The sequence below is a fragment of the Somniosus microcephalus genome, chromosome 13 (genome assembly GCF_052327205.1).
Source record: "Somniosus microcephalus isolate GS21.2 chromosome 13, FLI_Smic_1.0, whole genome shotgun sequence".
In the NCBI taxonomy this organism is placed as follows: domain Eukaryota; kingdom Metazoa; phylum Chordata; class Chondrichthyes; order Squaliformes; family Somniosidae; genus Somniosus; species Somniosus microcephalus.
In genome coordinates, this window is record NC_140999.1 from 23,994,549 (window position 1) to 24,022,028 (window position 27,480).

Sequence of the window (27,480 nt, forward strand, 5' to 3'; positions counted from 1 at the left end):
TGGGAAAAACAAAACCGAAGGCTTATATACTTTGAGTAATAGGATCAACACTTACCATCTTTCTCAGTTTCTTCTGCAGACAGATATCATGCACGACATGAATGTTCCAACGTACCTGTGTAAGAAGCATAAACGCATTGTCTGCTCGGAGATTCTTCTTCAAGAACTCCACACAGTGTGCTTCAAGGGCAGGTACTGCATACTTTTTAGCAGTGTACAGTGTAGTCATAACAGTCTCTGGTCCAATCTGGACTTCGTCAGAATAGAGGAATCTGGAGAGAAAAATAAAATGTGTCAACGATCACTTTTCTTGAACTTAAAATAGAGAGAGAGTCTGGTGCAGATCATAAATTTAGTTCAGTCCTTAAAAATGGATAATGGATTTTGTTAATGTAACCGTACAGAATTCAACTGGAGTGAATTCACATTGCTGGTTTCTTATAGTGGCGGTTATGCTTCAATATGTAAGTAAGCATATGATGGTTTGCAGTTTGATTCACATCAAAATTTAGGATTGCCTCCTTTCGCCAAATTCAAAACCAGAGTTTGACAGAATCTCTAGCTACAGCTTCTTTTAAGGGTGTGTTTAAAAGGCTGCTAGGATTGTATAAAATACAGCTGATAAAATCTGCTATTCACAGACTGCAACACCATAGAGTGTTCCAAGATGAGAAGATTAATTATATCCTGGAGAACAACGCGACGTGAACATCGAGCAAGGATAAGCCGGAACATAAAGAACGGCCACTGAGGTGGAGCACACATGACTATTCAATAGTAGGAGGACGTGGGGCATCAGTGAAGACTGATGGATATTCTCATCCCATGTGCACCCAGTCTCTAGCATGGTACTGTACTGTACAGTACAGTAACCAGTAGCAGGATCCCTCAGCAAAATGTTCCCCTCCCTGATCTAGGACCACTGAGGCCAACTGTAGTACTGTATCTCCATTGCTGCCCCATGCAAGATCTATTAATTCAGCACATACCAGGGATTGAAACTAGACCTTTCCTGGTCTGTACAACTCAGCACACAATACATTGACACTCTCATCAGTGGGCACTTTCAGATTTTTTTCTGAACCAAAATTTGTAATTTTTTAAAATCCAAGACTCATTGGATTTAGCGGATGCAAGAGCCCCATTACCCTAAACTCTGGATTAGTGGAAGCGCTAAAGCCATAACCCAGGGCAAGCAGCAATCCTAATAATTCACTCACAGAAATATCCTCTTTCTAGCGTGTTCCTCGCTACAGCATATTTTGCGTGGTTCCCAAAGGACACAGTTCGCGGCCATCTAGTTAGTAGAGAAACCGTGCAATTACACAGTTCCCAAAGACCCAATTATGCATGGCTCCCCATTTACAGAGAAGTCATAATACACTGCTTAACATGCTTTTATATTGTTTCCAATGTCAGTTACAGGATGGTACACTGTATAATTATTTTTAAAAAGAATAATCATCAAGTACAATAGATGCCTCCAGCATCCTTTGTAAATACTCTGTGGTAACGGTGACATTTAGTGAGTAATTCGGTTCTACAGTATAGCTATTCTAAGTATTTCATGCTTCAGAAAGTTATTATGGAATATAGTTGGTTTATCAACTTGTTGCTTCTACGTCATCCAACATTTTCATAAAGTACCAAGAAATCAATTTGGTATCATCTCCTCCAAAAGATTACTTTCTATAAAAACACAGGAAGGCCACTGATACCATGTAATACCTTTATGTGTGCACTGTATTTACATATTTAGAACATGGACCTCATTTTCAAACTCCTTTAAAGAGAAGCATTACAGTTAGTTGAGAATTCAAAGTCTATTTTTGTCCAAAAACAATTTAAATTATCCAGTAATTCCAGTTAAATAATTGCATTAAAATGGCACAGTACCATTTAAGCACAATGTGAATTTGAATTATCCCGTAATTCAAATTAAGCAACTTTGAATTAATAGAAGTAGACAGTATTGGGTGACTACATAACTAGCAATGTTGAAACTGGAGGCTGAAGTGCCTTCAAAATATATATTTTTTTAATTCTCAGGCCAAACTCAAAGCTCTGCAACCATCTTATCAAATTTCAGCAGTCAAACTGTGACATGGATACACTGGGATGATGCAAGTCTGGGGATGGGAAGTTCCCTTGGACCTTGTCCATTTGTTCCCTTCATCTATTTATCATCACTGGATCAGTATGATTGGTTTCATACTTCAGGATGTCCCAAAACACATCACTGCCAATTAAGTACTTTTGCAGTGTAGTCAATGTATTGTAAGGAAAGACTCCGAATCGCTGTGGTACAGTGAAGAGCAAATAACCTCTGCACTGCAAAGCATATAGAATCATCTCCCTTTAACAAGATCGCAACAACATTGGTAGAATGCAGAGTGCGTCCTCCAACATCTTATCCACAAGCAACAGGTGTACTTCGGAAAGAATAAACGGTCCTGGCGAACCATTAGAAGGTATTTTTAGGTTCATCTCCATGTTCAAAGCTCCAATGAGCAGTGATGGTTGTATCGCCGGACACCAAAAATGCCTTCGGGAAGGTGAAATAACACTACATACACTTAATGTATTGAGGTCATTGCCTTTGTTGATCAAAGGCTGGTTCTGGACTTTGTAGTTTAGGCTCCTGTCCTGTGTTACTAGGATACATCATCTCTGAATCCTGCAGTCTGGAAAAAATGCATAACTTAGGTTCCCCTCCATGGTTTTTTTTCTGCCTTAGGAGCCACTGACAGACTAATCAGAGGCTGTGACTATGTCTGGGAGCCAAAAACATTCTTGATGATCATGAAATGTATAGAACATTATTTTATTTTTTTGCAAGATCTTGTTAAAGATGTCACCAAACTGCTGAAGTGATGAATGAGCTCAGTGGCCTTTCTGGGTATGCAATTAACAGAAGTAAATCTGAACTATCTGTAGCTACAATCCCAGATGCTGTGCTTTTTTCATGGTTTTTGGGTAGGCTGTGCATGTAGGAATAAAAGTCATGGCTGAATCATTGGAGGCGGCGAAAATTGAATTTCTTAAAAAAGATCTACCAATGGTGCCCTGTACACCATTATCCTGTTTCATGTGCTTGCATTTATTCCACCACATGGCAGTAGACGATTTTTAAAAATGTGTGCAAATTTGACCTTAGGAGCTGGAGATAGTAGGGAAGTCTCAAAGGGATTTCTGTACACCTTTGAGTAATCCTTCACAAATATATTAAATAAAACAGCAAAAATCAGACAGGGCAAAAAACATAAATTTTGCTTCATATTTCTTGTTTGATCCCTGCTATATCACCTGTATTTATTTTTAATAAAGTTAAGTTGAATTCCCCAATAACATCCTTCATCTTTATGGGCACAAAATGCCTTCCTGCAGCTAAATCAAAAGATGAAAAGCATCATGAAAATAGTGCAGATGATCAGAATTCAAAGAACCTAGATGGTAATACTGGCAGAACTGCCAGTTTACTGCAGGAAACTGAATTCAAAGTAGTATTCTCCAACTTGTTAGTGATTGAATTATTGATATGACCACCAATAATCTGTCACATAAAAATTGTTGCTGTAATGAGGCTAGAAAGCTGGTTGGGCTGGCTGAAGAAAGATGGGTGCATTAAACTGACGTTAAAATAAAATGTTAACTCTCCTTTAAGACTGTGTCTTGATTTGTTTGTGCAAAATTACAAAAATCAGACAAAGAGGTCACTTAACAAAATTCTAACAAAGCACCCCACAACTGGGGTGGCCACGAGCTCCGCTGCATGAATTTACTGCCAATGTCTCTATGAATTAGCTGCAAAGTGCTCCTGACAAATTGGTCACTGTGCATGCGCAACATCATTTTGTCATAACATTGCCAATTAGTGACACCACAATGCACAAAAAGCATATGAAACAGGGCCATTTATGTGATCAAAGCAAGAGGGTGTGTCTAGATTCACAGAATCACAGAAACCCCACAGTGCAGATAGAGGCCATTTCGGCCTATCGAGCCTGCACCGACACATATCCCACCCGATCCCCGTAACCCCTACACCAACACATATCCCACCCTATCCCTGTAACCCCACGTATTTAATCCCCCTAACACTAAGGGTCAATTTATCATAGCCAATCAACCTAACCCGCACATCTTTGGACTGTGGGAGGAAACCGGAGCACCCGGAGAAAACCCACGCAAACACGGGGAGAATGTGCAAACTCCACACAGACAGTCGTCCAGAGGCCAGATTCGAACCCGGGTCTCTGGCGCTGTGAGGCAACAGTGCTAACCACTATGCCACCGTGCTCCCCATTATGCCACCGTGCTCAGTACAGTTCTTTTACCAGGTACAGTTAGACTAGAGAGGCAGGCACTTATTACCAGGGAAAACAAGTCTTCCTGGACCCAGCCTAACAAAATCCAGCAGTTTCAGCTTAATCTAACCCTGACTGAAGGAGGTCTGGGCCAAGACAGCCAGCTGTTGAATAACAAAATAAAATATAAAAGCAGCAACAGAATGGCTGGATGAAAAACTTAGGGTATGATGAAGTACACTACAGCAAAGATCAGTAAAAAAAAACAATCGATCATATCTCACCATTAGTGACCTGCTGCTAAAAATACTAGTTTCTCTTTCGTGTACTATTAATTTTGAGCCTGAACAAATATTTTACTTGGATACCATAAGTTGCTTTCCAACTTTAACTTGATGATAAATCAAAAAATGGCTCGCCAGATTGAAAACACACTAGTGAATTTAAGGCCCATCATCTTTCAAAATCCCAAAATGGATGTTTGATTTGTATGTTAATTTCACTGAATCATTTCACCAACATCCATTTGGAACAATAAACACAAGAGATTCAGCAACTCTGCCCTGGCCTTAAGCTGACCAAGAGCAGGTTCACATCTACGTCCAAGGCCAGAACCAACACTGGGTTTACGACAACTTGCACTTATATAGCGCCTTCAACATAATAAAACATCCCAAGGCGCGTCACAGGAATTTGGGTCACTAAACTGTCAGGAACGTTTACTCATGAATGCCACCGTCCTAAAAAGTTACCTTATGGCTTGATGAGTAAATGCACTATGTGGTAATGAGCTACACAGAACAGAAAAATACCTGGTTTAATCACTGGTCTGTGCTGATTTCAGTCAGAACAGTAACTAAAGCACAACCCAAGGTTCTTGCTCCTGGACTGCATTTTAGCAGTGGTCAGTGAATAATAACTGTATGGACACTGGTTGAGCACAAAAATCAGAATCTTTGTCTGTGGCGAGTGTTGTGGCAACACTGGCATACTATCTAGGCCCACACTTGGAAACAAGAACTTGGGCTGGGCATTGCGAGGTTGCTACTGTCCATGAATTGTATGCGTCCTAGCATGCGTCACCACCTTCAGGATAAGAGGGTGCCAGGGGGGCGGGGGTGATTGTGGTTGGCAAGGGAAGCCACTTGTACTCCTTCACAGGGTTTTATTTCTCCTTACTTTCATACTGTTGGACATGGACCAGCTGATGAAATATGGTTGAAAATTTAGAAAAATGCTGCAACATCCACATGCACTATGAATATGCTTATGCATTTGTACCATTTTTACTTAAAAAAAACATTTTCTAGTTAAATTTCTGCAGCTGTACCCTCTAATGGAAACGCACATGCTGAGGGGGCTTTTCTGTCAACCTAGTGGGTAAAGGGTACTAATCCTACGTAATATTAAGCCAGAGAACACAAAAAGGTCACGGGTTTAAATTCCTACGGTCGCAATTTCCTTCCTTCGCCCAGGGAAGGCAAAAAAAAATTATCCAGGGTTCCAGTTCCTGCTCTGCATCTAGTGGCCCACCTGCTAGAAAGTATCAACATTAGGGAGGATCATGGTCAAGTGTGACGACTCCCACTGTTGACCAGCCTACCAACACATTGTTTCGGCTCAAACAAAAATGACTCTCTGATACAGGTAAATACACGTCACAATTAATGCTGTCATCCTGGTGTCACAGATAGCATCAGTTATTTTAAGCAGAGTTTTGAAAGACTGGCACTGAAGGAACAGTGACAAGAAAGAAAGCCATACAAATTTGACAGCCAGTAGAAAATTTCAATTTGCAGCTACAGTGCCAATTATATTAGCTGGAGCTGTGCATCATTGCACAATTTCTTACTGAAGTAAGATGCACATCAACAGCGACCATCACACCAAGGTGGCCTTTTACTGGATACAAAACTCCAACCCAGTGCAAGTTTGGCAGAGTTATGATGTGCATTTTGTATCGGCATAGTGTTTATAAAAATATATTGCGCCAACACAAAGCACGCAGCCTAACTAGGGGCATAAAACACCAAAAGCTTAAAATGGAGCGCGTCTGGTGGCAAGCATAGAGTTTCAATTCTACACTGAGAACAGTGAAAAAGAACTGGGTGTGGCAATAAACAGGAGAGAAATCTGAGCCCTCTCAAAAAAATGAGGGTGACACACTTGCTAAAACCCAAGTAGAACACAAACAGTGATTTTTTTTTTACAGGAATCCCAATTTCTAAAAATAATCTTCAGATTGATGAGGCATGACAGCTTTAAGCTGCTCTGCGGTAAATTAGCCATCTTGCCGTCGTCCTTCCTGCGTAACAAGCATTGAAAGTGAGATTTCATCCCTCTCCCCCCCAAAAAAATGCTCAACACCCCACACACAAAGTGTAGCATCATCCGCCACAAGACATACCTCGTAACCTGGGTGTGTGTGCAATCCCACTGAAGTCCCTTTAAAAAAAAGGGAGAGGGGAGAGGGGGGGCACGTCTGCCTTAAACTCAAGAGAGCATCGTGACTGCTGCTGCAACCTTTCTGCCGACTGTATGAATGAAACCCTCGAAGAGAAGAAGAAACCCAGCCCTCCTGCCACCCCCACAGAAAAGGGCGTGATTCACTTCACAAACCTGAGCCGCGGCTTTTCCCCCAGTTGTTGAATTTAAACAAGACTGCAAATAACGGGTGGACAAGAAGAAGACAAAAACAAATTCTTCACACAGGAGAATTTTAAATTTTGAATCCGGATTGCAGTTTATTCTGTCCAAAAAAAAAATAATTTTTTTTTAGGGCTGCAGCAACTACAACAACAAAAAATGAAGCAAAAGATGACAAATCTCCACATTTTCTTCCTCTTCCCATCCTTTACTAAACAATTGGCCGCTACCCCCTTCTGCCGGTTTAGCCGGGACTACCAGAGCGCGGCTTTAGGCCTGGACCCCGGTGTATATTTTTTTTTAAGTATGTATATAAACCGGCGCATTAACCCCCTCCCCGACCCGATCCCAGGCCGCACTCACTTGAGCAGGGCGAGGAAGGCGGCGGGCTCCACGTCGGGCAGCTCGATCTCGGTGGAGGTGGTGGCCATGCCGCCGTTGAACATGGCGTCGAAGACGGCGCTGCCAACGGCCAGCACGAAGCGGTGAGCGGGGATGCGCTGCGTCCCCATCCCCTTGCCCACCAGGAAGTGCACGTCGCTCAGGATCTCGTTGTTGAACAGGAAGGCGAAGCGCTCCTTCACCGTCGTCTTCGTGGCCTGCCAGTTGTACATGGGCTCCCGGTAGATCACCACCGCCGCCGCCGCGGCTGCGGCCGACAACGAGGGGAGAGGAGGAGGAGGCGGCGGCGGCGAGCCGGTGCCCAGCGTCGGGCTGCCCGAGCCGCCGCCATTAGGGATGTTGACTCGGTTGCAGGCGCTGAGGTTGCTCCCTCCCGCCGCCATCTTGAAGTGGCGTCTGTTTACAAACAGCAGCAGGCTGAACAGCATGGCCCTCCTTAAAGGGCGATAAGAGGCAAGGGTAAGTTAACTCCCCACTCACACTGCTCTGGTTTGTTTTAATATAACAAAAATAAACAAATATTATCAGCCAACATGGACCATATTTTTTTCATTTACATCTTTATAAAGTGATCCACTGCCCTCGCCCCCCATTAACTTGTAAATCCACTGCTCAGAGGCGGTCAATTTAATTCCAATCCAAAGCATCTTTCTGGTTGGAGTCTTGACTCTTTTTGTCCCTCCTGATCACTTTCTTAGCTGATTTTTAAAATCCTCAGGCTTACTATTCTTTTGAATCTTTAGCAGTTTGCCAGAAACATAGTGAGCCTTGGCAGCCATATGAGTAATGAAACATAGATGCTGCCTGACCTGCTGAGTATTTCCAGCATTTTCTGTTTCTATTTCAGATTTCCAGCATCCACAGTAATTTGCTTTTGAATAATGAACACAGTGGGCCAAAGTGGTGCACTTGCCAACGAGTTACCATCAAAACTGCACTTGAGAAAGGAGGACTTGAGGTACGTATCCAGTTGTGGTCCCTGTGAAAGTTTTTTAAAATTCGATCATGGGATGTGGGCGTCGCTGGCAAGGCCAGCATTTATTGCCCATCCCTAATTGGCCTTGAGAAGGTGGTGGTGAGCCGCCGCCTTGAACCGCTGCAGTCTGTGTGGTGAAGGTACTCCCACAGTGCTGTTCCTCTTTTGGTAGGACCAATCAAAAATAAACAAATAAACTGTAACTAATAGAACTTTACATAAACGTTAATAAATCAAATTAAAATTTGGTTATCCAAACTAATTATGCACTCCAGTCCCCGCGGCGCCCACCGGTCACGGAAGTCCTCGAGCGTGCCGGCGGACACCACGTGCTCCATCGCCAGGGCCACCCACAGTGCTGTTAGGGAGTTCCAGGATTTTGACCCGGCGCCGATGAAGGATCGACGATATACTTCTAAGTCAGGATGGTGTGTGACTTGGTGGTAGTGTTCCCATGCGCCTGCTGCCCTTGTCCTTCTAGGTGGAAGAGGTCACGGGTTTGGGAGGTGTTGCCGAATATATAGAGGTGGTAAAAATTATCATGAAGGACAGAAAACGAACTTCCAAAATCTAAATCATTGAGCTGTAAAGATAAACAAAGGAAGCCAAATCCATATTCATTGGCAAAAACAAGATTGGATAAAGGATACGATTCACGTGATGAAGTTTATAACAAATGGATGAGCTTATTTCTGCATGCAGCCCTTCATCGATAGAACAAGAACAGTGATAATGGAAAAGAACAAAAGAGACAGAAGTATAAATCACAAAAAAGAGAGAGGACATAAGAAATAGGAGCAGGAGTAGGCCATACAGCCCTTCTAACCTGCTCCGACATTCAATAAGATCATGACTGATCTTCAACCTCAACTCCACTTTCCCGCCCTATCCCCATATCCCTTGATTCCCTTAGTGCCCAAAAATCTATTGATCTCAGTCTTGAATATACACAATGACTGAGCATCCACAGCCCTCTGGGGTAGAAAATTCCAAGAATTCACAACCCTCTGAGTGAAGAAATTTCTCCTCATCTCAGTCCTAAATGGCCAACCTCTTATCCTTAGACTAGGGGCTGGATTTTGTCAATGGGGAGCTTTTGGAGGCGGGACTCCCACTTGTCAGGTTTTAGTCCCACCTCCATCGACTTGTGGCCAACCCACCATATTTTCCCTTGATTGACCTTGTTAAGCCCGCTCAGCGGGCTTAGCAGGCCAATTAAGGGAAAGCCGGTTATCGGTGACGTCAGCGAGTGACGTTTCATCTGTCAAGAGCTTTTGACAGATGAATTGTCATTGTTTGAGAGCTCTGTGAAGCTGTCAAATATTGACAATCTGCCCTCTTCAGTCCTGTCACTCAGGCTGAGTTAGAGATCTCTCCTGAGCAGAAAGCAGAACGCTGCAGCTTTTGACAGTTCAGTGGCCATTCTGCTTTCTGTGCCGGTGAGCTGAGGGACTCCGAGACCTGAAGGGAAGAAGCCTGCAGGAAGAAGTAAAGGTAAGTAAAATTTATTAAAACATTTTAAACATACCTCACACACTTACCTCTGCACACATGCACCCATCACTCACCTCATCTCGGCCCCTCCGACCCCCGGAGACCCATGGCTCGCCTCGCTGACCCTGGCGAGGTTCGGAGCCATCAGGAAGCAACGCTTCAGGGCTGAAAATAGTGATTAGTCAAAGAACTGCCTGTTAACTACCTGCGCGGGTCAACTACCCACCTCCTGGGAAGATGGCACGGAGATGGGTTGGGGCGGGATGGGTACTCGTGCCCAGATTCTGCCATTTTCCCGGCACTCCCGCCTCCAAACCCGCCTCCCCAGGGCTGGAAAAATCGCCCCCTATGACCCCTAGTTCTTTACTGATATTAATTACTTTAAGTTCCTCACTCTCATTAGACCCTTGGTTCCCCACAATTTCTTTGTGTCTTCTACTGTGAAGACAGACACAAGATATTTGTTTAACAGCTCTGCCATTGCCTTAGTCCCCATTATAATTACGCCTGTCACTGCCTCTAAGGGACCCACATTTACTTTTGCTAATCTCTTTTTACATACTTGTAAACGCTCTTACAATCTGTTTTTATATGTCTTGCCAGTTTACCCTCATTCTGTTTTCTCCCTCTTTATCATTCTTGGTCATTCTTTGCTGATTTTTAAAACTCTCCCAATCCTCAGGCTTACTTTTTTAGGAACATTGTAAGTCTCTTTTAATTTAATACTATCCTTAACTTCTCTAGTTGCCATGGTTATACTCATTTTTCAGTGGCGTTTTTATTCCTCAAGGGAATGTATATTCAGTGAGAATTATGAATTATTTCTTTAAATGTTTGCCATTGCTTATTTACAGTAATACCTTTTAATCTAATTTTCGAATCTACTTCAGCCAACTTGCCTCTCATACCTCCGTAATTGGCTTTGTTTAAAATGAAAACCCTAGTTTCGGACTTAACCATATCACTCTCAAGCTTGATATGAAATTCTATCAAATTATGATCACTCTTCCCCAGAGGATCCTGTACTATAAGATTACTAATTAACCCTGTCTCATTACACAACACTAGATCTAAAATAGCCTGTTCCCTAGTTGGTTCCTCAATATACTGTTCTAGAAAACCATCTCGCATGCATTCCATGAACTTGTCCTCCAAGGTACTTTTGCCAATTTTGTTTGCCCAGTCTGTATGAAGATTAAAGTCCCCGATGATTATTGCATTGCCCTTGTTACATGCTCCTCTAAGTAGCTGATTTATTCTCTGTCCAACACTATGATTATTGTTAGGGGGCCTATAAACTACTCCCACCAGTGTTTTCTGCCCTTTGTTATTTCTTAGCTCCACCCATACTGATTCTACACAGACATTACACAGCAAACAGAAAAGAAAACAACAAACCAAAGAGCACAGTAAGAAACTAAAAAGGATGACAACAGAGAGCGCAAAACCATGGGCGATCATGAGTACAGGTCCACAACCCCTTATCCGCAATTCCGAATTTCGAAAAGCTTTGAAAACCGAAAGTTTTTTCGTGGAGCGTCACTCGTGTGCACGACATGACCCGAGTGGCGCCAAACATGACCCGACGCGGCCGATGCTTGACCCACGCAGGTGTGAGGCGTCAGTTGTGTCTCAGCGCTGCTACCAGTCACACGTGCGTCTGCTGCTCTCTGATATTTTTTGTTATTTTGTGATTTTGAGTTTAATTTCACTTACGGGGTGCTGCCCAGACCCCCGCTAGGGTGTTCCCGTAATACCGTTCTGAAATCCGAAAAATTCAGAATTCCGAAACACATCTGGCCCCAAGGGTTTCGGATAAGGGGTTGTGGACCTGTATTTTTAAAACTCGCTCTACAAAAGTCTAGTGCTGTTGATAAAGAAGTAAATAATTGCTTTTGTAGCTTATTCTGGGGGGTGCGGGGGTGTTCTCTGGCTATAATAAAGCATGATATTTCTGTTAAAGTTCCCAGGTGAGTTTATAGAAACATAGAAGTTAGGAGCAGGAGTAGGCCATTCGGCCCCTCTAGCCTGCTCCGCCATTCAATGTGATCATGGCTGATCATCCAAGTTCAGTACCCGGTCCCTGCTTTCTCCCCATACCCCTTGATCCCTTTAGCCTTAAGAAATATATCCAACTCCTTCTTGAATATATTTAATGAATTGGCCTCTACTGCCTACTGTGGTAGAGAATTCCACAGGTTCACCACTCTCTGGGTGAAGAAATTCCTCCGAATTTCTGTCCTAAAAAACCGACCCCTTATCCTTAGACTGTGACCCCTGGTTCTGGATTCCCCGACCATCGGGAACATCCTCCCTGCATCTAGTCTGTCTAGTCCTGCCAGAATTTTATAAGTTTCAATGAAATCCCCTCTCATTCTTCTAAACTCCAGCGAGTACAAGCCCAATCGACCCAATCTCTCCTCATACGTCATTCCTGCCATCCCCGGTATCAGCCTGGTGAATCTTCGCTGAACTCCTTCCATGGCAAGAATATCCTTCCTCAGATAAGGCGACCAAAACTACACACAATACTCAAGATGTGGTCTCACCAAGGCCCTGTACAAATGCAGCAAGACATCCTTGTTCTTGTACTCAAATCCTCTCGCTATGAAGGCCAACATACCATTTGCCTTCTTAATGGCCTGCTGCACCTGCATGCTTACCTTCAGCGACTGGTGCACAAGGACACCCAGGTCTCGTTGCACTTCCCCTTCTCACAATCTATTGCCATTCAGATAATAATCTGCCTTCCTGTTTTTGACACCACTGTGGATAACCTCACATTTATCCACGTTATATTGCATCTGCCATGCTTCTGCCCAATCACCCAACCTGTCCAAATCATCCTGTAGTTTCTCAGCATCCTCCTCACAGCACACACGTCCACCCAGCTTTGTGCTGTCTGCAAATTTGGAGATATTACATCTAGTTCCCTCGTCTATTAATATATATTGTGAATAGCTGGGGTCCAAGGACCGATCCCTGCGGTACCCCACTAGTCACTGCCTGCCACTCGGAAAAGACCCGTTTATTCCAACTCTTTGCTTTCTATGTGCCAACCAGTTTTCTATCCAAGTCAATACCTTGCCCCCAATCCCATGTGCCTTAACTTTACACGCTAATCTCTTAAGTGGGACCTTATCGAAAGCCTTCTGAAAGTCCAAATACACCACATCCACTGGTTCTCCCTTATCTATTTTACGAGTTACATCCTCAAAAAATTCCAGTAGATTACTCAAGCACGATTTACCTTTTGTAAATCCATGTTGACTTTGTCTGATCCTGTCACTGTTTTCCAAGTGCTCTGCTATTACATCTTTTATAATGGACTCTAGCATTTTCCCCACTACCCATGTCAGGCTTACCGGTCTGTAATTCCCCATTTTCTCCCTACCACCTTTTTTGAATAGTGGGGTAACATTAGCTACCCTCCAATCCATGGGTACTGTTCCAGATTCCATCGAATGTTGGAAGATGATCAGCAATGCATCTACTATTTCTAGGGCCACTTCCTTAAGTACCCTAGGATGTAGATTATCAGGCCCTGGGGATTTATCGGCCTTCAATCCCATCAATTTCCCTAACACCATTTCCCTACAAACACTGATTTCTTTCAGTTCCTCCCTTTCATCAGACCGTTTGTTCCCCGACATTTCCGGGAGGTTATTTGTGTCCTCCTTTGTGAAGACAGAACCAAAATATGTATTTAATTGGTCTGCCATTTCTTTGTTCCCCGTTATAAATTCCCCTGATTCTGACTGCAAGGGACCTACGCTTGACTTCACCAATCTTTTTCTCTTCACATATCTATAAAAGCTTTTACAGTCAGTTTTTATGTTCCCTGAAAGCTTACTCTCATATTCTATTTTCCCTTTCTTAATGAATCCCTTTGTCCTCCTTTGTTGAATCCTAAACTGCTCCCAATCCTCTAGATTACTGCTTTTTTTGGCCAATTTGTATGTCCTCTCCTTGGATCTTATGCTATCCCTAATTTCCCACGTTAGCCACGGTTGAGTCACCTTTTTTGTTTTATTTTTATGCCAAACTGGGATGAACAAATTCTGTAGTTCATCCATGCGGTCTTTGAATGTTTGCCGTTGCCTATCCACCGTTAACCCTTTGAGTGACATTCCCCAATCAATCCTACCCAATTCGCGCCTCAGACCATCGTAGTTTCCTTTATTTAAATTCAGGACCCTAGTCTCTGAGTCAACTACTTCATTCTCCATCTTAATGAAGAATTCGATCATATTATGATTGCTCCGACCCAAGGGGCCTCTTACAACAAGATTGCTAATTAATCCTTTCTCGCTACATAATACCCAGTCTAAGATGGCCTGATCTCTGGTTGATTCCTCAACATATTGGTCCAGGAAACCATGCCGTAAACACTCCAGGAATTCCTCCTCCACAGTATTGTTACTAATTTGTTTAGCCCAATCTATATGTGGATTAAAGTCACCCATGATGACTGCTGTGCCCTTTTTGCACGCTTCTCTAATTTCCCTTTTAATGCCATCCCCAACCTCCGCCTTACTGTTTGGAGCTCTATATACCACTCCCACTAACGTTTTCTGCCCCTTGGTATTTCTCAATTCTACCCATACAGATTCCACATCATCAGAGCTAATATCCTTCCTTACAATTTTGTTAATCCCTTCTTTAACCAGTAATGCTACCCCACCTCCCTTTCCTTTTTGCCTATCTTTCCTGAATATTGAATACCCCTGGATCTTCGCCACCCCGGAGCCATGTTTCCGTAATCCCAATCAAATCATATTCGTTTACCTCTATTTGCGCAGCTAATTCATCCACCTTTTTACGAATGCTCTTCGCATTAAGACACAAAGCCTTCAGGCTTTTTTTTTTAACGCTCTTAGACCTATTAGAATTATTATTTACTGTGGCCATGTTTGATTACATGTGGGACACATTAGGCTAGTCAAGTCAAAATTGGTCATCAAAATTGAAGCATGAGCAACAATTTTCAAGCAATGGAAAAAATACGGTTGAGCTGATCCAGTGCACAAGCTCGTCCTTGCCTGCTGTGCTGAGGGTTGGCCTGACCCAATTTTCCAATGGAAGGCCATCCTCTTAATTGAATAGGCTACAGTTAGATGGAAGGCTTCCCGGAGAGTTTGGTCTGTCGCATACTTGGCTAGGGATCAGAAAATCTGGCAAGAGATCAGCTCTTACAGGGCTACATCCAGCCAGTAAAGCAAATGAAAAATGGAATAATTGGTCACAATAGAATTGAAGAGTCATAGGGCTGGATTTTGCCAGCCCTGGGGAGGCGGGACTGCCAGGAAAATGGCAGAATCTAGGGGCGGGTGCCCAACCCGCCTCCATGCCATCTTGCCAGGAGGTGGGTAGCCGTCCTGTGCCGGGTACCGTCTCCTTGGAGGCAGGAAGGGATTACAGCCACTTAACTGCCTGTTAACAGGCAGATAAGAGGATTATCCCCATTTTACCCACACAAGTGCGGGCTTCCCGAAGGCTCCAAAACCTGCCAGGGTCACCGAGGCGAGTAGTGGGTCTGCGGGGGTCGGAGGAATGCAAAAGTGCGCTGTGAAGGTAAGTGATGGGTGCAAGTGTGGAGAGGTGAGTATGTGAGGTAAGTGGAAAGTTCAAAAAAAGTTTACTCACCTTTGTTTCTTCCTGCAGGCTTCAATCGTTGGGGATGCGGAGAGCCTCGCATTATGTAATGAGAAAGAATTAATTAGCAATCTTGTTGTACGAGGCCCCTTGGGTCGGAGCGATCATAATATGATAGAATTCTTCATTAAGATGGAGAATGAAGTAGTTGACTCGGAGACTAGGGTCCTGAATTTAAATAAAGGAAATTATGATGGTCTGAGGCGCGAGTTGGGTAGGATTGATTGGGGAATGTCACTCAAAGGGTTGACGGTGGATAGGTAATGGCAAGCATTCAAAGACTGCATGGATGAACTACAGAATTTGTTCATCCCAGTTTGGCATTAAAAATAAAACAAAGAAGGTGACTCAACCGTGGCTAACGAGGGAAATTAGGGATAGCATAAGATCCAAGGAGAGGACATATAAATTGGCCAGAAAAAGCAGTAAACCTGAGGATTGGGAGCAGTTTAGGATTCACCAAAGGAGGACAAAGGGATTAATTAAGAAGGGGAAAGTAGAATATGAGAGTAAGCTTGCAGGGAACATAAAAACTGACTGTAAAAGCTTTTATAGATATGTGAAAAGAAAAAGATTGGTGAAGTCAAACGTAGGTCCCTTGCAGTCAGAATCAGAGGAATTTATAATGGGGAACAAAGAAATGGCAGACCAATTAAATACATAGTTTGGTTCTGTCTTCACAAAGGAGGACACAAATAACCTCCCAGAGTTGTCGGGGAACATAGGGTCTGATGAAGGGGAGGAACTGAAAGAAATCAGTATTTGTAAGGAAATGGTGTTAAGGAAATTGATGGGACTGAAGGCCGATAAATCCCCAGGGCCTGATAATCTACATCCTAGGGTACTTAAGGAAGTGGCCCTAGAAATAGTAGATGCATTGCTGATCATCTTCCAACATTCGATGGAATCTGGAACAGTACCCATGGATTGGAGGGTAGCTAATGTTACCCCACTATTGAAAAAAGGTGGTAGGGAGAAAAAGGGGAATTACAGACCGGTAAGCCTGACATCGGTAGTGGGGGAAATGCTAGAGTCCATTATAAAGGATGTAATAGCAGAGCACTTGGAAAACAGTGACAGGATCGGACAAAGTCAACATGGATTTACAAAAGGTAAACCGTGCTTGACTAATCTACTGGAATTTTTTGAGGATGTAACTGGTAAAATAGATAAGGGAGAACCAGTGGATGTGGTATATTTGGACTTTCGATAAGGTCCCGCATAAGAGGTTAGCGTGTAAAGTTAAGGCACATGGGATTGGGGGCAAGGTATTGACTTGGATAGAAAACTGGTTGGCAGACAGAAAGCAAAGAGTTGGAATAAACGGGTCTTTTCCGAGTGGCAGGCAGTGACTAGTGGGGTACCGCAGGGATCGGTCCTTGGACCCCAGCTATTCACAATATATTAATGATCTAGACGAGGGAACTAGATATAATATCTCCAAATTTGCAGATGACACAAAGCTGGGTGGGCGTGTGTGCTGTGAGGAGGATGCCGAGAAACTCCAGGATGATTTGGACAGGTTGGGTGATTGGGCAGAAGCATGGCAGATGCAATATAACGTGGACAAATGTGAGGTTATCCACTTTGGTGGCAAAAACAGGAAGGCAGATTATTATCTGAATGGCAATAGATTGGGCGAAGGGGAAGTGCACGAGACCTGGGTATCCTTGTGCACCAGTCGCTGAAGGTAAGCATGCAGGTGCAGCAGGCGGTTAAGAAGGCAAATGGTATGTTGGCCTTCGTAGCGAGAGGCTTTGAGTACAGGAACAAGGATGTTTTGCTGCAGTTGTACAGGGTCTTGGTGAGACCACATCTTGAGTATTGTGTGCAGTTTTGGTCGCCTTATCTGAGGAAGGATGTTCTTGCCATGGAAGGAGTTCAGCGAAGATTCACCAGGCTGATACCTGGGATGGCAGGTATGACGTATGAGGAGAGATTGGGTCGATTGGGCTTGTACTCGCTGGAGTTTAGAAGAACGAGAGGGGATCTCATTGAAACTTATAAAATTCTGACAGGACTGGACAGACTAGATGCAGGAAGGATGTTCCCGATGGTCGGGGAGTCCAGAACCAGGGGTCACAGTCTAAGGATAAAGGGTATGCCATTTAGGACAGAAATGAGGAATTTCTTCACCCAGCGAGTACAGAAGGCAGTAGAGGCCAATTCATTAAATATATTCAAGAAGGAGTTGGATATATTTCTTAAGGCTAAAGGGATCAAGGGGTATGGGGAGAAAGCAGGGACCGGGTACTGAATTTGGATGATCAGCCATGATCACATTGAATGGTGGAGCAGACTCGAGGGGCCAAATGGCCTACTCCCGCTCCTATCTTCTATGTTTCTATGTTTACCTCCGCAGTAGAGATGACAGATGGCAGTTGCATTCTCCAATGCAACAACCATCTAATTTCTGCAAAAGAAAGGTTTGATGAGTTCTTGTATTCAAGAACTCATCAAACTGCAGAGAATGCCAGTGCTTGACAGCTTCACAGAGCTGTCTAACAATGACAATTGATCTGTCAAAAATTGACAGATGAAACGTCATACGTTGACATTCTCTGTAACCGGCTTTCCCTTAATTGGCTTGCTAGGTCAATCAAGGGAAAATAGCGTGGGTTGGCCAGAAGTTGATGGAGGTGGGACTGAAACCTGACAAGTGGGAGTCCCGCCTCCAAAAGCTCCTTATTGGCAAAATCCAGCCCAAAGATAGTACTGCTCCCTTTGATGCTGAAGTATTGGAGGTCCTGCTGTAGGAGGTGCACCACAGGAGGTTGGCACTATTTTAGCTTGAAGACCACCCTCCAGTAAAAGCACAAGTGCAAGCTGCATTGAAGGAGGTAGCTGAATGAGTAGATGCAGTTGTCTCGATCACTAGCACATGGCTGCAAATGAGGATGAAGTGTGCCGCTATCAGAAGGAAGGCAAGTGCCTTGCTGTCGCCAGTTTTCTCGGGGCCCATCAAGCGTGGCACAAACCTAAGTTGGGAACTCCCACACCTTCTGGAAGGTATTATTCCAAGCAATGTATACAACTATTGTGCTTTTGTACACTCTCTATCATTGTGCCAAAGCTGGATTTCATACTTATCTTAGAGGTGGAGGATAAGAGATAGCAAAGAGATGCTGAGTTGTTCAGTCCATGATGCTCCTCTGCAGTTAGGGTGTTTCTCAGTGGGGTTTCTCAGTGGGGTTTCTCAGTGGGGTAGCAGTCTTGGATGCAGAGGATAGCCCTGCTCTTTTAAATGTTTCTTCTTCAAATGGGGGTGCTGTGGAATGCTGTACAATGAAGGATGAAGTTTGGTGGGGGAAATCCAGAACAAGAAGGCTTCCACCTGAACATTAATTGAGTGCAAACTCTTGGGGCTTGATTTTCAGTGTGCCCTGGAGTCGGGTTTGGAGGCGTGCGGGGGGTTAAAATCCCGAAATCGGGGGTCCCGACCCCATCCCGCCCCCAACCTGCCTCCATGCCAGTTTCAAAGGAGGCGGGTACCCGTCCCACACTGGGACCCGCCTACCCGAGGCAGGAAGGGATTAGTGCCAATTAACTGCCTGTTAACAGGTAGTTAACAGGCAGTTTTTAGCCTAATCCCTATTTTTAAGCAAACTGGGATTCCCGACGGCTCCAATCCACGCCAAGTTGGAGGAGTCGGGCCGTCGGGTTGAAGGACTTGGAGGGGTTGAGATGTCAGTGTTCAGGTGAGTGATGTGTGCATGAGTGCAAAGGTAAGTGTGTTTGGTGTGTCTAAAGTGATTAAATAAGTTTTACATACCTTTTCTTACCTTTTCAGCCTTCCTTTAGGTTCGGGGAGTCCCTTATCTCACTGGCACAGAAAGCAGAATGGCTGCGATCTGTCAAAAGTGACAGCCTTCAGCTTACTGTGCAGGAGAGATTTCTAACTGAGTCTGTGGAGAAGGACTCAGGTTAGAACTAAGTTTGTCAGTGTTTGACAGCTTCAAACAGCTGTGAAACACTGATATTTCATCTGTCAAAATGTCTTGACAGATGAAATTTCAGTCTGTGACGTCACCTGTTGCCGGGTGGCCCTTAATTGGCCTGCCGAGCCCGCTGGGCGGGCTCAACAAGGTCAATCAAGTTAAAATCGCGTGGATTGGCCGCATCTCAATGGAGGCGGGACTACAACCCCGAAAGTTGTTGTCCCGCCTCTAACCCGACTTCTGAATGAAAATCCAGCCCTTGCTGTTCGTGAAGCCATGGGATGATTGTGAAAAGCCCTGTTGCACACACGTACCATGTGTCACGCTTTGCACTCCAGGGAACCCTGATACTCAGTGAAAGCTGTGTATACTGTCCAGCTGATGCCTTCTTTCCACAGGGAATGTGATGAAGTTGTTGCCTGTTGCAAACACAGCATCTATCACTTGCGTGATGCAGGTGGGCACTACAGACTGCCTGATGTAGCACACATCGCTGGGGTAGATTCGACCCATGCAGTAGCATAAAAATCTCATGCTGCGGTAACCTTCAGTTCTACAGGAAGCGCTGTCCCTGCTCCAGGTGTTGTCCGCAGGCCATCCTGCAGTAGATGGCACAACTGTGTGACAGCCCCAGTCTTAGGAAGCAGAAGCAGCAAATACAGGTCTTTTCTGACCTGGCTGGATATGCCTGGAGGAGTCCCTCCTGGGGTAGTGACAGATTCTAGCAGAAAGCTTGGGTATCATGGGACCTCCATTTGATGGCCGCTCATGAATTCCTCTTACCTGAACATTGGAACAGGAGTAGGCCATTCAGCCCTTCAAGCCTATTCCATCATTCAGTTAGATCATGGCTGATCTATAACCTCAACATTAACCCACCTTAGCTCAATATCCCTTGATACCCTCACCTGACAAAAATCTATCAATCTCAGTCTTAAATTGTCCTAGCACCCACAGCCTTTTGGGGGAAGAGTTCCAGATTTCCACTACCCTTTGTGTTAAAAAGTGCTTCCTGATTTCTCTCCTAAATGGTCTAGCTTGCATTTTAAGATTATGCTCCCTTGTTCTGAATTTCTCCCACCAAAGGCCAGGCTCAGCACTTTGTACGGTGACATTTAAATGCTCAGAGAAACCAAGAATACTGAAGGAAAGCATTGGCTGCAAAAACCCCATAAAATTCAAAAAATGGTAGAGCTGCTTGCGAAAACAACTAATGCATGGGCAAAAAAGCAGAAACATTGACCAGAAAAAGTAAAAATTACTTTTCTGACGACAGGAAGAGTCCTAGGCCAGGTGCCAGCATCCCTGATGTGCCCATGTAAAACATCATAGGTGGTCTCACACCAGCAGTTGGGAATTCTGGCGAGGGACTGCTCTTGCATAAAAGAATCAGTTTAAATGAGGCCCGTGCAGCACATCCTTACTTTCGCCCAGCAAATCACCAGTTGGAAAATTGGGTATGCCACAAAACAAGTGCTTGCCCACCTGTCAGATTTTCACCCTTGTTGCATGTGAGGCTCCATCCTGCAAGCAGAATCTTGGAAAATCAGGACTATAGTTTAAACACTGCTCTCCAGAATGTGCCTTCAGTACATATTAGAAAACTAAAATCTAAATATACCGCTGCATTTTCTTTATTCGGACGTTTTACTTCCGCAAAGGAGAAGCATCATAGTAATTTTGTTTCTGTGGTCTGTAACTCCGTAAGGGTTGTTGTGGGTGTGGCATATACCAGATAAATAATGCTGATGAAAACACTCCTGTTTCCACAAGGGTCAACCTTTGTAATATTGTTATACTACACACCTTGTTGATTAACTTTCAAGACTGTATGTTATCTAAAATTTGTACTTATAAAAATTTGTTCTTGAGATGTGTAGATTAGCTGTAGTAATTCCCGTGGGAGGGGGGTGGGGGGGGGGGGTTCCGAGCTCCTGTTGTAACTTTGGTGGAAGGCCCAGAGAGACATTCACACTGTTTCCGTCAATCTTACAGTAGGAGATCGGAGAATCCTCACAGAAATTCTACCACTTAAGAGTCAACCACATAGTATGAAACTGGAGTCATATATGTAGGTCACATCATGTTCCATTCCCTGAAGGATATTAGTGAAGTGAAGCAGATGGGTTTTTATGACAATCCAGCAGCTTTTATGGCCATTTTCTGGTGCTAGTCCACTAATTGTAGACCTAATTGAATTTCATTGCACAGCGTATCATTATGGGACTTGAAGGGCGTGATCTTGCCAGCCCTGGGGAGGTGGGTTTGGAGGCAGGACTGCTGGGAAAATGGCAGAATCTGGGGGCGGGTGCCCATCCCGCCTCCATGCCATCTTCCCAGGAGGCGGGTACCTGACCCGCTCCGGGTCCCATCTCCTGGAAGCAGGAAGGGGATTACAGCCACTTAACTGCCTGTTAACAGGTAGTTAACAGGCAGATAAGAGGATTATCCCCATTTTACCCACACGAGTGCGGGCTTCCCGAAGGCTGCGAACCCCGCCAGGGTCACCAAGGCGAGCAGTGGGTCAGAGGGGTGCAAAAGTGTGTTGTGAAGGTAAGTGATGGGTGCAAGTGTGGAGAGGTGAGTATGTGAGGTAAGTGGAAAGTGTAAGAAAAAGTTTCCTTACCTTTGTTTCTTCCTGCAGGCTTCAAACGTTGGGGATGCGGAGAGTGTCGCATCTCACCGGCAGAGATGACAGATGGCTGCTGCATTCTCCAATGCAACAACCATCCAATTTCTGCTCACAAAAGAGGTTTGAATACAAGAACTCATCAAACTACAGAGAATGTCAGTATTTGACAGCTTCACAGAGCTGTCAAACGATGACAATTCATCTGTCCAAAAATTTTGACAGATAAAACGTCATATGCTGACGTTCTCTGTAATCGGCCTCCCCTTAATTGGCCTGCTAAGCCCGCTGGGTGGACTTAACAAGGTCAATCAAGGGAAAATAGCGTGGGTTGGCCAGAAGTTGATGGAGACGGGACTAAAACCCAACAAGTGGGAGTCCCGCCTCCAAAAGCTACCCATTGGCAAAATCCAGCCCGAAGTCACTACCTCTGGGTTGCTAGTCCAGTCCCATAGCCACTAGGCTACTGTACCCGTTAGCTTTTTATATTAAATATATATTACTGATGTATTCATCATAGTATGAACTGGGAGGAAAGAAAACCTTATTTTCCTTCTTAAAAATCCCATTGTGTGTAAAGCTGCATATTCCCTTTCTCACTAATCTGCTTAATTTTAGATCATTTATCTATTCATAAATTAACCAACCAGTCATCTATTTTGTGCTAGTCTTGGAGTTCTTGCAGCTCCGGGTCTTAAATAACTATTTAGCTGCTTGCAAAGTGTTAAAGAATCATTGTTCGAAATCCTTCATGCCTGACTAAAAAATTGCTAATTAATTCATATTGGACAACATGACGCACAGTAAAACTGCTCACACTTATCATTCTGTGTGGGTCATAAAAAGACTACAAAAAAGCATCATTTTCTCTTGTTTAAAAAGCTCAATGTCATCCAATATTAGGGCAGGCATTGTGAGGCGCTACTGCGAGCCTCACTAGACGTGACTGTGGGATGCAGAATCAGGGCTACAGTGTTAAAGCCCTATCTATCTTTGCTCAGTGCTCACGTCTAGGGAGAATCTGGGTGAGCAGCGGAGCCTAGCAATTTCTGCCCCATTACAACTATGCAGAGAAGGACAGCACTGTTCACAATGGCCACTAGATGGAGCATTAGTTTTATTTTTCAAAATGTATTTTAAAAGAACATATTATAGTTTCTATCCCTGTACAGTACTTGTAAGGACCACAAGCTGGTTAGCTGATGGCACGTTAAAAAAAAATACACCATTCATAACACTGGTGTCACTAAATGCTATATTTTCATACACATCTCCTGAAAGAGAGGATATACATCAGGGGCTTGCTGGATAGATTGATCCAATGGATAGACATGACCAAATAACACGAGTGACAAAGTCCTGTTTTTGACATTGGATATACTTGTTGGATAAGTATATTGAATTGGCCCTTAAAGGTTTGTAAAATCAGTTAATACATTTTAAGTAGTTCAGAAAACAGAAATGAAAGCGAGATGCTTTTTTTTAAAACCACAGAATGAGGTTGTACAGCATGTTCCATCATTATATGTTATAATAACTAGCTGGGGGAGATGAATGTCTTCTCAAAGCAGCAAAGCAAATGATTGGTTCTGCTGTTGTCATGACTGTGACTGCAGGAACCGTTTTAATTGGTTAGCTTAGGTCTCTTGTTTATTGGTGGCAAGGTAGTTACTAAGGCTACATTTGTGCTCTTGTTCAGGAATATTCTGCAGTAGGGATACAAAAAGATATTTATCAGTTTTAACATCCACAACCAAAAATTGGATCCTAACAAAATGGTGGGAACACGTGGATTTAAAACATCCAATTTTGTTGGATACGATTTCATTAACAGGACTGAGAAAAAAACAGCCAATCTTAACATAATAGTGATCCTTTAACATTTCTCAAGCAGAAAACAATCCACTTAACCAATAACTAAGTGTTCAAAAGCCATGATGGGGTAATGGTGCCCAGCAATTGCATGCATGGAGCAGCACATGCGACGCATGTCACAGGTAGTTCTGCCCATTATGTAACCCTGCATAAGTGAAAGTAAATAACCTATAAATCGAGCAAAAGAGTACGCCAGCACTCATGCAGGTTCATCAGGATTAGTCAAAGATACAGGTACTCCTTCACTTAGGGGAACACGTAGAGTGGGACATATCGATATCCCTAACTCGCACCAAGTCCCGTTAACCCATCACCCCTGTACTCGCTGACCTACATTGGCTGCCGGTCCAGCAACATCTTGATTTTAAAATTCTCATCCTTGTTTGCAAAGCCCTCCAGGGCCTCGCCCCTCCCTATCTGTAACCTCCTCCAGCCCTACAGCCCTCCGAGATCTCTGCGCTTCTCTGATTCTGGCCTCTTGTGCATCCCCGATTTCCATCGCTCCACCGTTGTCGGCTGTGCATTCAGCTGCCTGGGCCCTAAGCTCTGGAACTCCCTCCCTAAATCTCTCCGCTTCTCCAGCTCTCTCTTCCTTCGAGACGCTCCTTAAAACCTACCTCTTTGACCAAGCTTTTGGTCACCTGCCCTAATATCTCTTTATGTAGCTTGATGTCAAATTTTGTTTGATAACGCTCCTGTGAAGCACCTTGGAATGTTTTACTACGTTAAAAGGTGCTATATGACACAAGTAGGTCTTGATGAGAAAATCATTGCGAAACATTTACAGAACTATTACAGGAAAGAATAAGCATTTTGTTCTAATTTTTTATGGGTTTCTTATAAATGTTACTTACATGGGCTGATTTGAAAGCAGTTAAGAAACAAGGCTAGAGACTATTCCGAGACTATTTTGAGTGATTTGATTAGTCAGTTCTGCTATGTGCCTGTTTGGGATTGATACCTTCTAGTTTGATTGCACAGTTTCCTGCTTTTCATTCATTCCTTATTGGTATTTACTGACCGCATGATTTGTTCGTATGCAGTCAATCAGATCACAGAAATCACAGAAACCTCACAGTAATTTAACAGATAGTTCTCATTTTAACCAATCACTATTTTTTTTGCTAAATGGACATGCTACACTTGAGTTGTGATACCCCGAGGTGTGATGAAAGATATGATGTGATGGGTGTATGTTAAATACAAGACTTTTAATTATAGAGATAGATGCATATACCAAGTTCCCTCTGAAAAGGAAGCCGCGATTGTATATTTATACCACCTGAATGTATGCCAACATCAAGAGATAAGCTAAAAGCTGTGATTACTAATACACAGGCCAGTGTAAAGACAATGACCATTTAATTTACACTTCAGTCAGAACAGGATAATGCATCAAAGGCTCTGCCATATAATTATAATGTTGTTTTGAACCTTTTTACATTAGAACTACTTGGTATGTACTGTACCTTCACTGTAATGAAAATTGTTCACTTTAATTTTTTTTTTCAAAATAATATTTAATGTTACATATCATTCAAGTTACAGTGTGGAACTTTCCGGTACACACTACTTATTTCCACGCATGTCAGCCTCCTGTAATCGCCAGTTACGCCCTGTTCTGACCACATCTGCTTTCTAAACAGGAAGCTTTCATGAAATTCTCACACTTTGGCAGAAATGAACATTTTGATAACCTAAAATGATTTCTGGTTACAGTTCACCCAGTTTTACTTTCTGTTCTCTTAGTCAGCTTTCTTTCATCTTTAAAAATGTTGTTTACTTTTACCATCCAGTTGATCTGTGTACTCCCATTGCTTCTGCAAGACCGAGTTCAAATATAGTTTCTTCTGATGGGAGCGAAGATTAAGAAGCCTATGAAGATTCCACAGTTGGAAGTTGCTGCCTAGAGGGGGGATCGAAACACAAATGCTTTCTGCCCTGAATATGAAAGTGTCTCATCGAAAGGCAAAGGGTCGTACTCCAGTGCAGTGCTGAGGGAGCACTGCACTGTCGGAGGTGCTGTCTTTTGGATGAGACGTTAAACCGAGGCCCTGTCTGTTCTCTCAGGTGGACGTAAACGATCCCATGGCACTGTTTCAATGAAGAGCAGGGGAGTTATCCTCAGTGTCCTGGCCAATATTTATCCCTCAATCAACATAACAAAAACAGATTATCTGGTCATTATCACATTGTTGTTTGTGGGAGCCTGCTGTGTGCAAACTGGCTGCTGCGTTTCCTACATTACAACAGTGACTACACTTCAAAAAAGTACTTCATTGGCTGTAAAGCGTTTTGGGATGTCCAGTGGTCGTGAAAGGCGCTATATAAATGCAAGTCTTTCTTTTACCAGACTGTGGACAACACAACTCTATTTGATCTGTGACATCCCGTAAAAATGGATCCCTCACGAGATTAAGAAATCACTTCTATCAAGAAGGACTGGTGACCCAGTCTTGTATTAAGAGTTGACTTTAGCTTTCTGAAGCCCAGGTAATACTAGATATTTTATTTCCAGTTTAGATTCGAAAACCTCCAGTGTAAAAGCCGTGAAAATTAAATTCTGCTGGAAAGTAGTACCAAAGCTGTGGCTTCAGAACTGGCTTTAGAGCAGAATAAACATAGCCTGCACACTTTCACAGAACCCGAGTCAGAGTCCTGTGAACCAAAATTCAAAGAAATGTAACTTCCTTGGGGGATGGGTGAATTAGTTTGTATCTGATGCAAATTATGAAGTGGAAAAGGAAGGAAATGTATATTATTTTAGAGGTGGAGTATTTGCATGAAAGAGCGTTCGGAATGTAATAGCAAAGGGGAACGGGAAACAAACAAAAAATAAATTTTGAAAATGACTTAAAACTTTTCAAATCCAGTTCAAGTATTGTCATTTATATTTTTTCCAACTGATTTTCCTTCTTTCTGCTGAAAAGTGACATGCTGGAATGAAAGAAAAAGAGAAGCCAGGAATTCTGAAACTCTCAAATGAAAGTGCTGGAAATGCACAGCAGTTTGATTAGCTTCTGAAGGAAAGGGGTAGCTTCACCATTCAGGTGTGACCTTTCAAGCGGGTTCCGTGGATAGTAGCCTCTGGTATCTAGGCCCTGTGGGCATTCTTCATGGGTGAGCCCAGACAGTGGGGGGGGGGGGGGGTCCAGCAGGCTATTCAACAATGAAGTGAATCACAACCTGACCGACCTCGCCTGACGTTAGCAAGTGCTGTCTTCCAGTAGGAGTCATTGGTTAGTATGTAATCAATAGTGGCCAACCTGGCTGATACTTCCTCTCCTTAGACTTGAGAGCTCCCACAACCTGTTGAGCCACACCCAGCAACAGCTGAAAGCAATTCTTCAAGTGAGGAGGAAAGAAGATTGTGGTGGGGGACTGGGGTATGGCAATGAAAGTGTCATGAATGCCATTGGGTATGTGGATAAAAACATAACTGACCTTAGTGTCTCTATTTCTTAAGCCAATGATTTTTTCTCATTGATTCTCATCCTTGTTTTCAAATCCCTCTATGACCTTGCCCCACAACTCTCTGAGATATCTGCGCTCCTCTAA

The 27,480-nt window shown here is 43.5% G+C and overlaps 1 protein-coding gene and 1 long non-coding RNA gene across 9 annotated transcripts in view; one reads left to right on the forward strand and one right to left on the reverse strand.

Moving 5' to 3' along the window:
• The window catches only part of LOC147108134 (BTB/POZ domain-containing protein 2-like), a 42,478-nt gene extending 34,695 nt beyond the window's left edge, over window positions 1-7,783 (reverse strand). For 4 of the 8 annotated variants that reach the window (XM_086004635.1, XM_086004634.1, XM_086004631.1 and 1 more), the window contains exons 1-2: window positions 7,317-7,783; window positions 116-272 (exon numbers count right to left, since the gene is read on the reverse strand). In XM_086004635.1, coding sequence (XP_085860761.1) covers window positions 116-272; window positions 7,317-7,783 — 624 coding nt within the window. Of the gene's footprint in view, window positions 1-55; window positions 273-7,316 lie in introns of all 8 variants that reach the window. The other 4 variants (XM_086004633.1, XM_086004632.1, XM_086004628.1 and 1 more) reach the window with 1 other exon arrangement.
• On the forward strand, window positions 7,729-27,053 carry LOC147108135 (uncharacterized). The gene is made up of 3 exons (XR_015080530.1): window positions 7,729-7,814; window positions 8,203-8,313; window positions 25,719-27,053. It is a non-coding gene; the product is annotated as an uncharacterized LOC147108135 (long non-coding RNA).
• The last annotated feature ends 427 nt before the right edge of the window (window positions 27,054-27,480 follow it).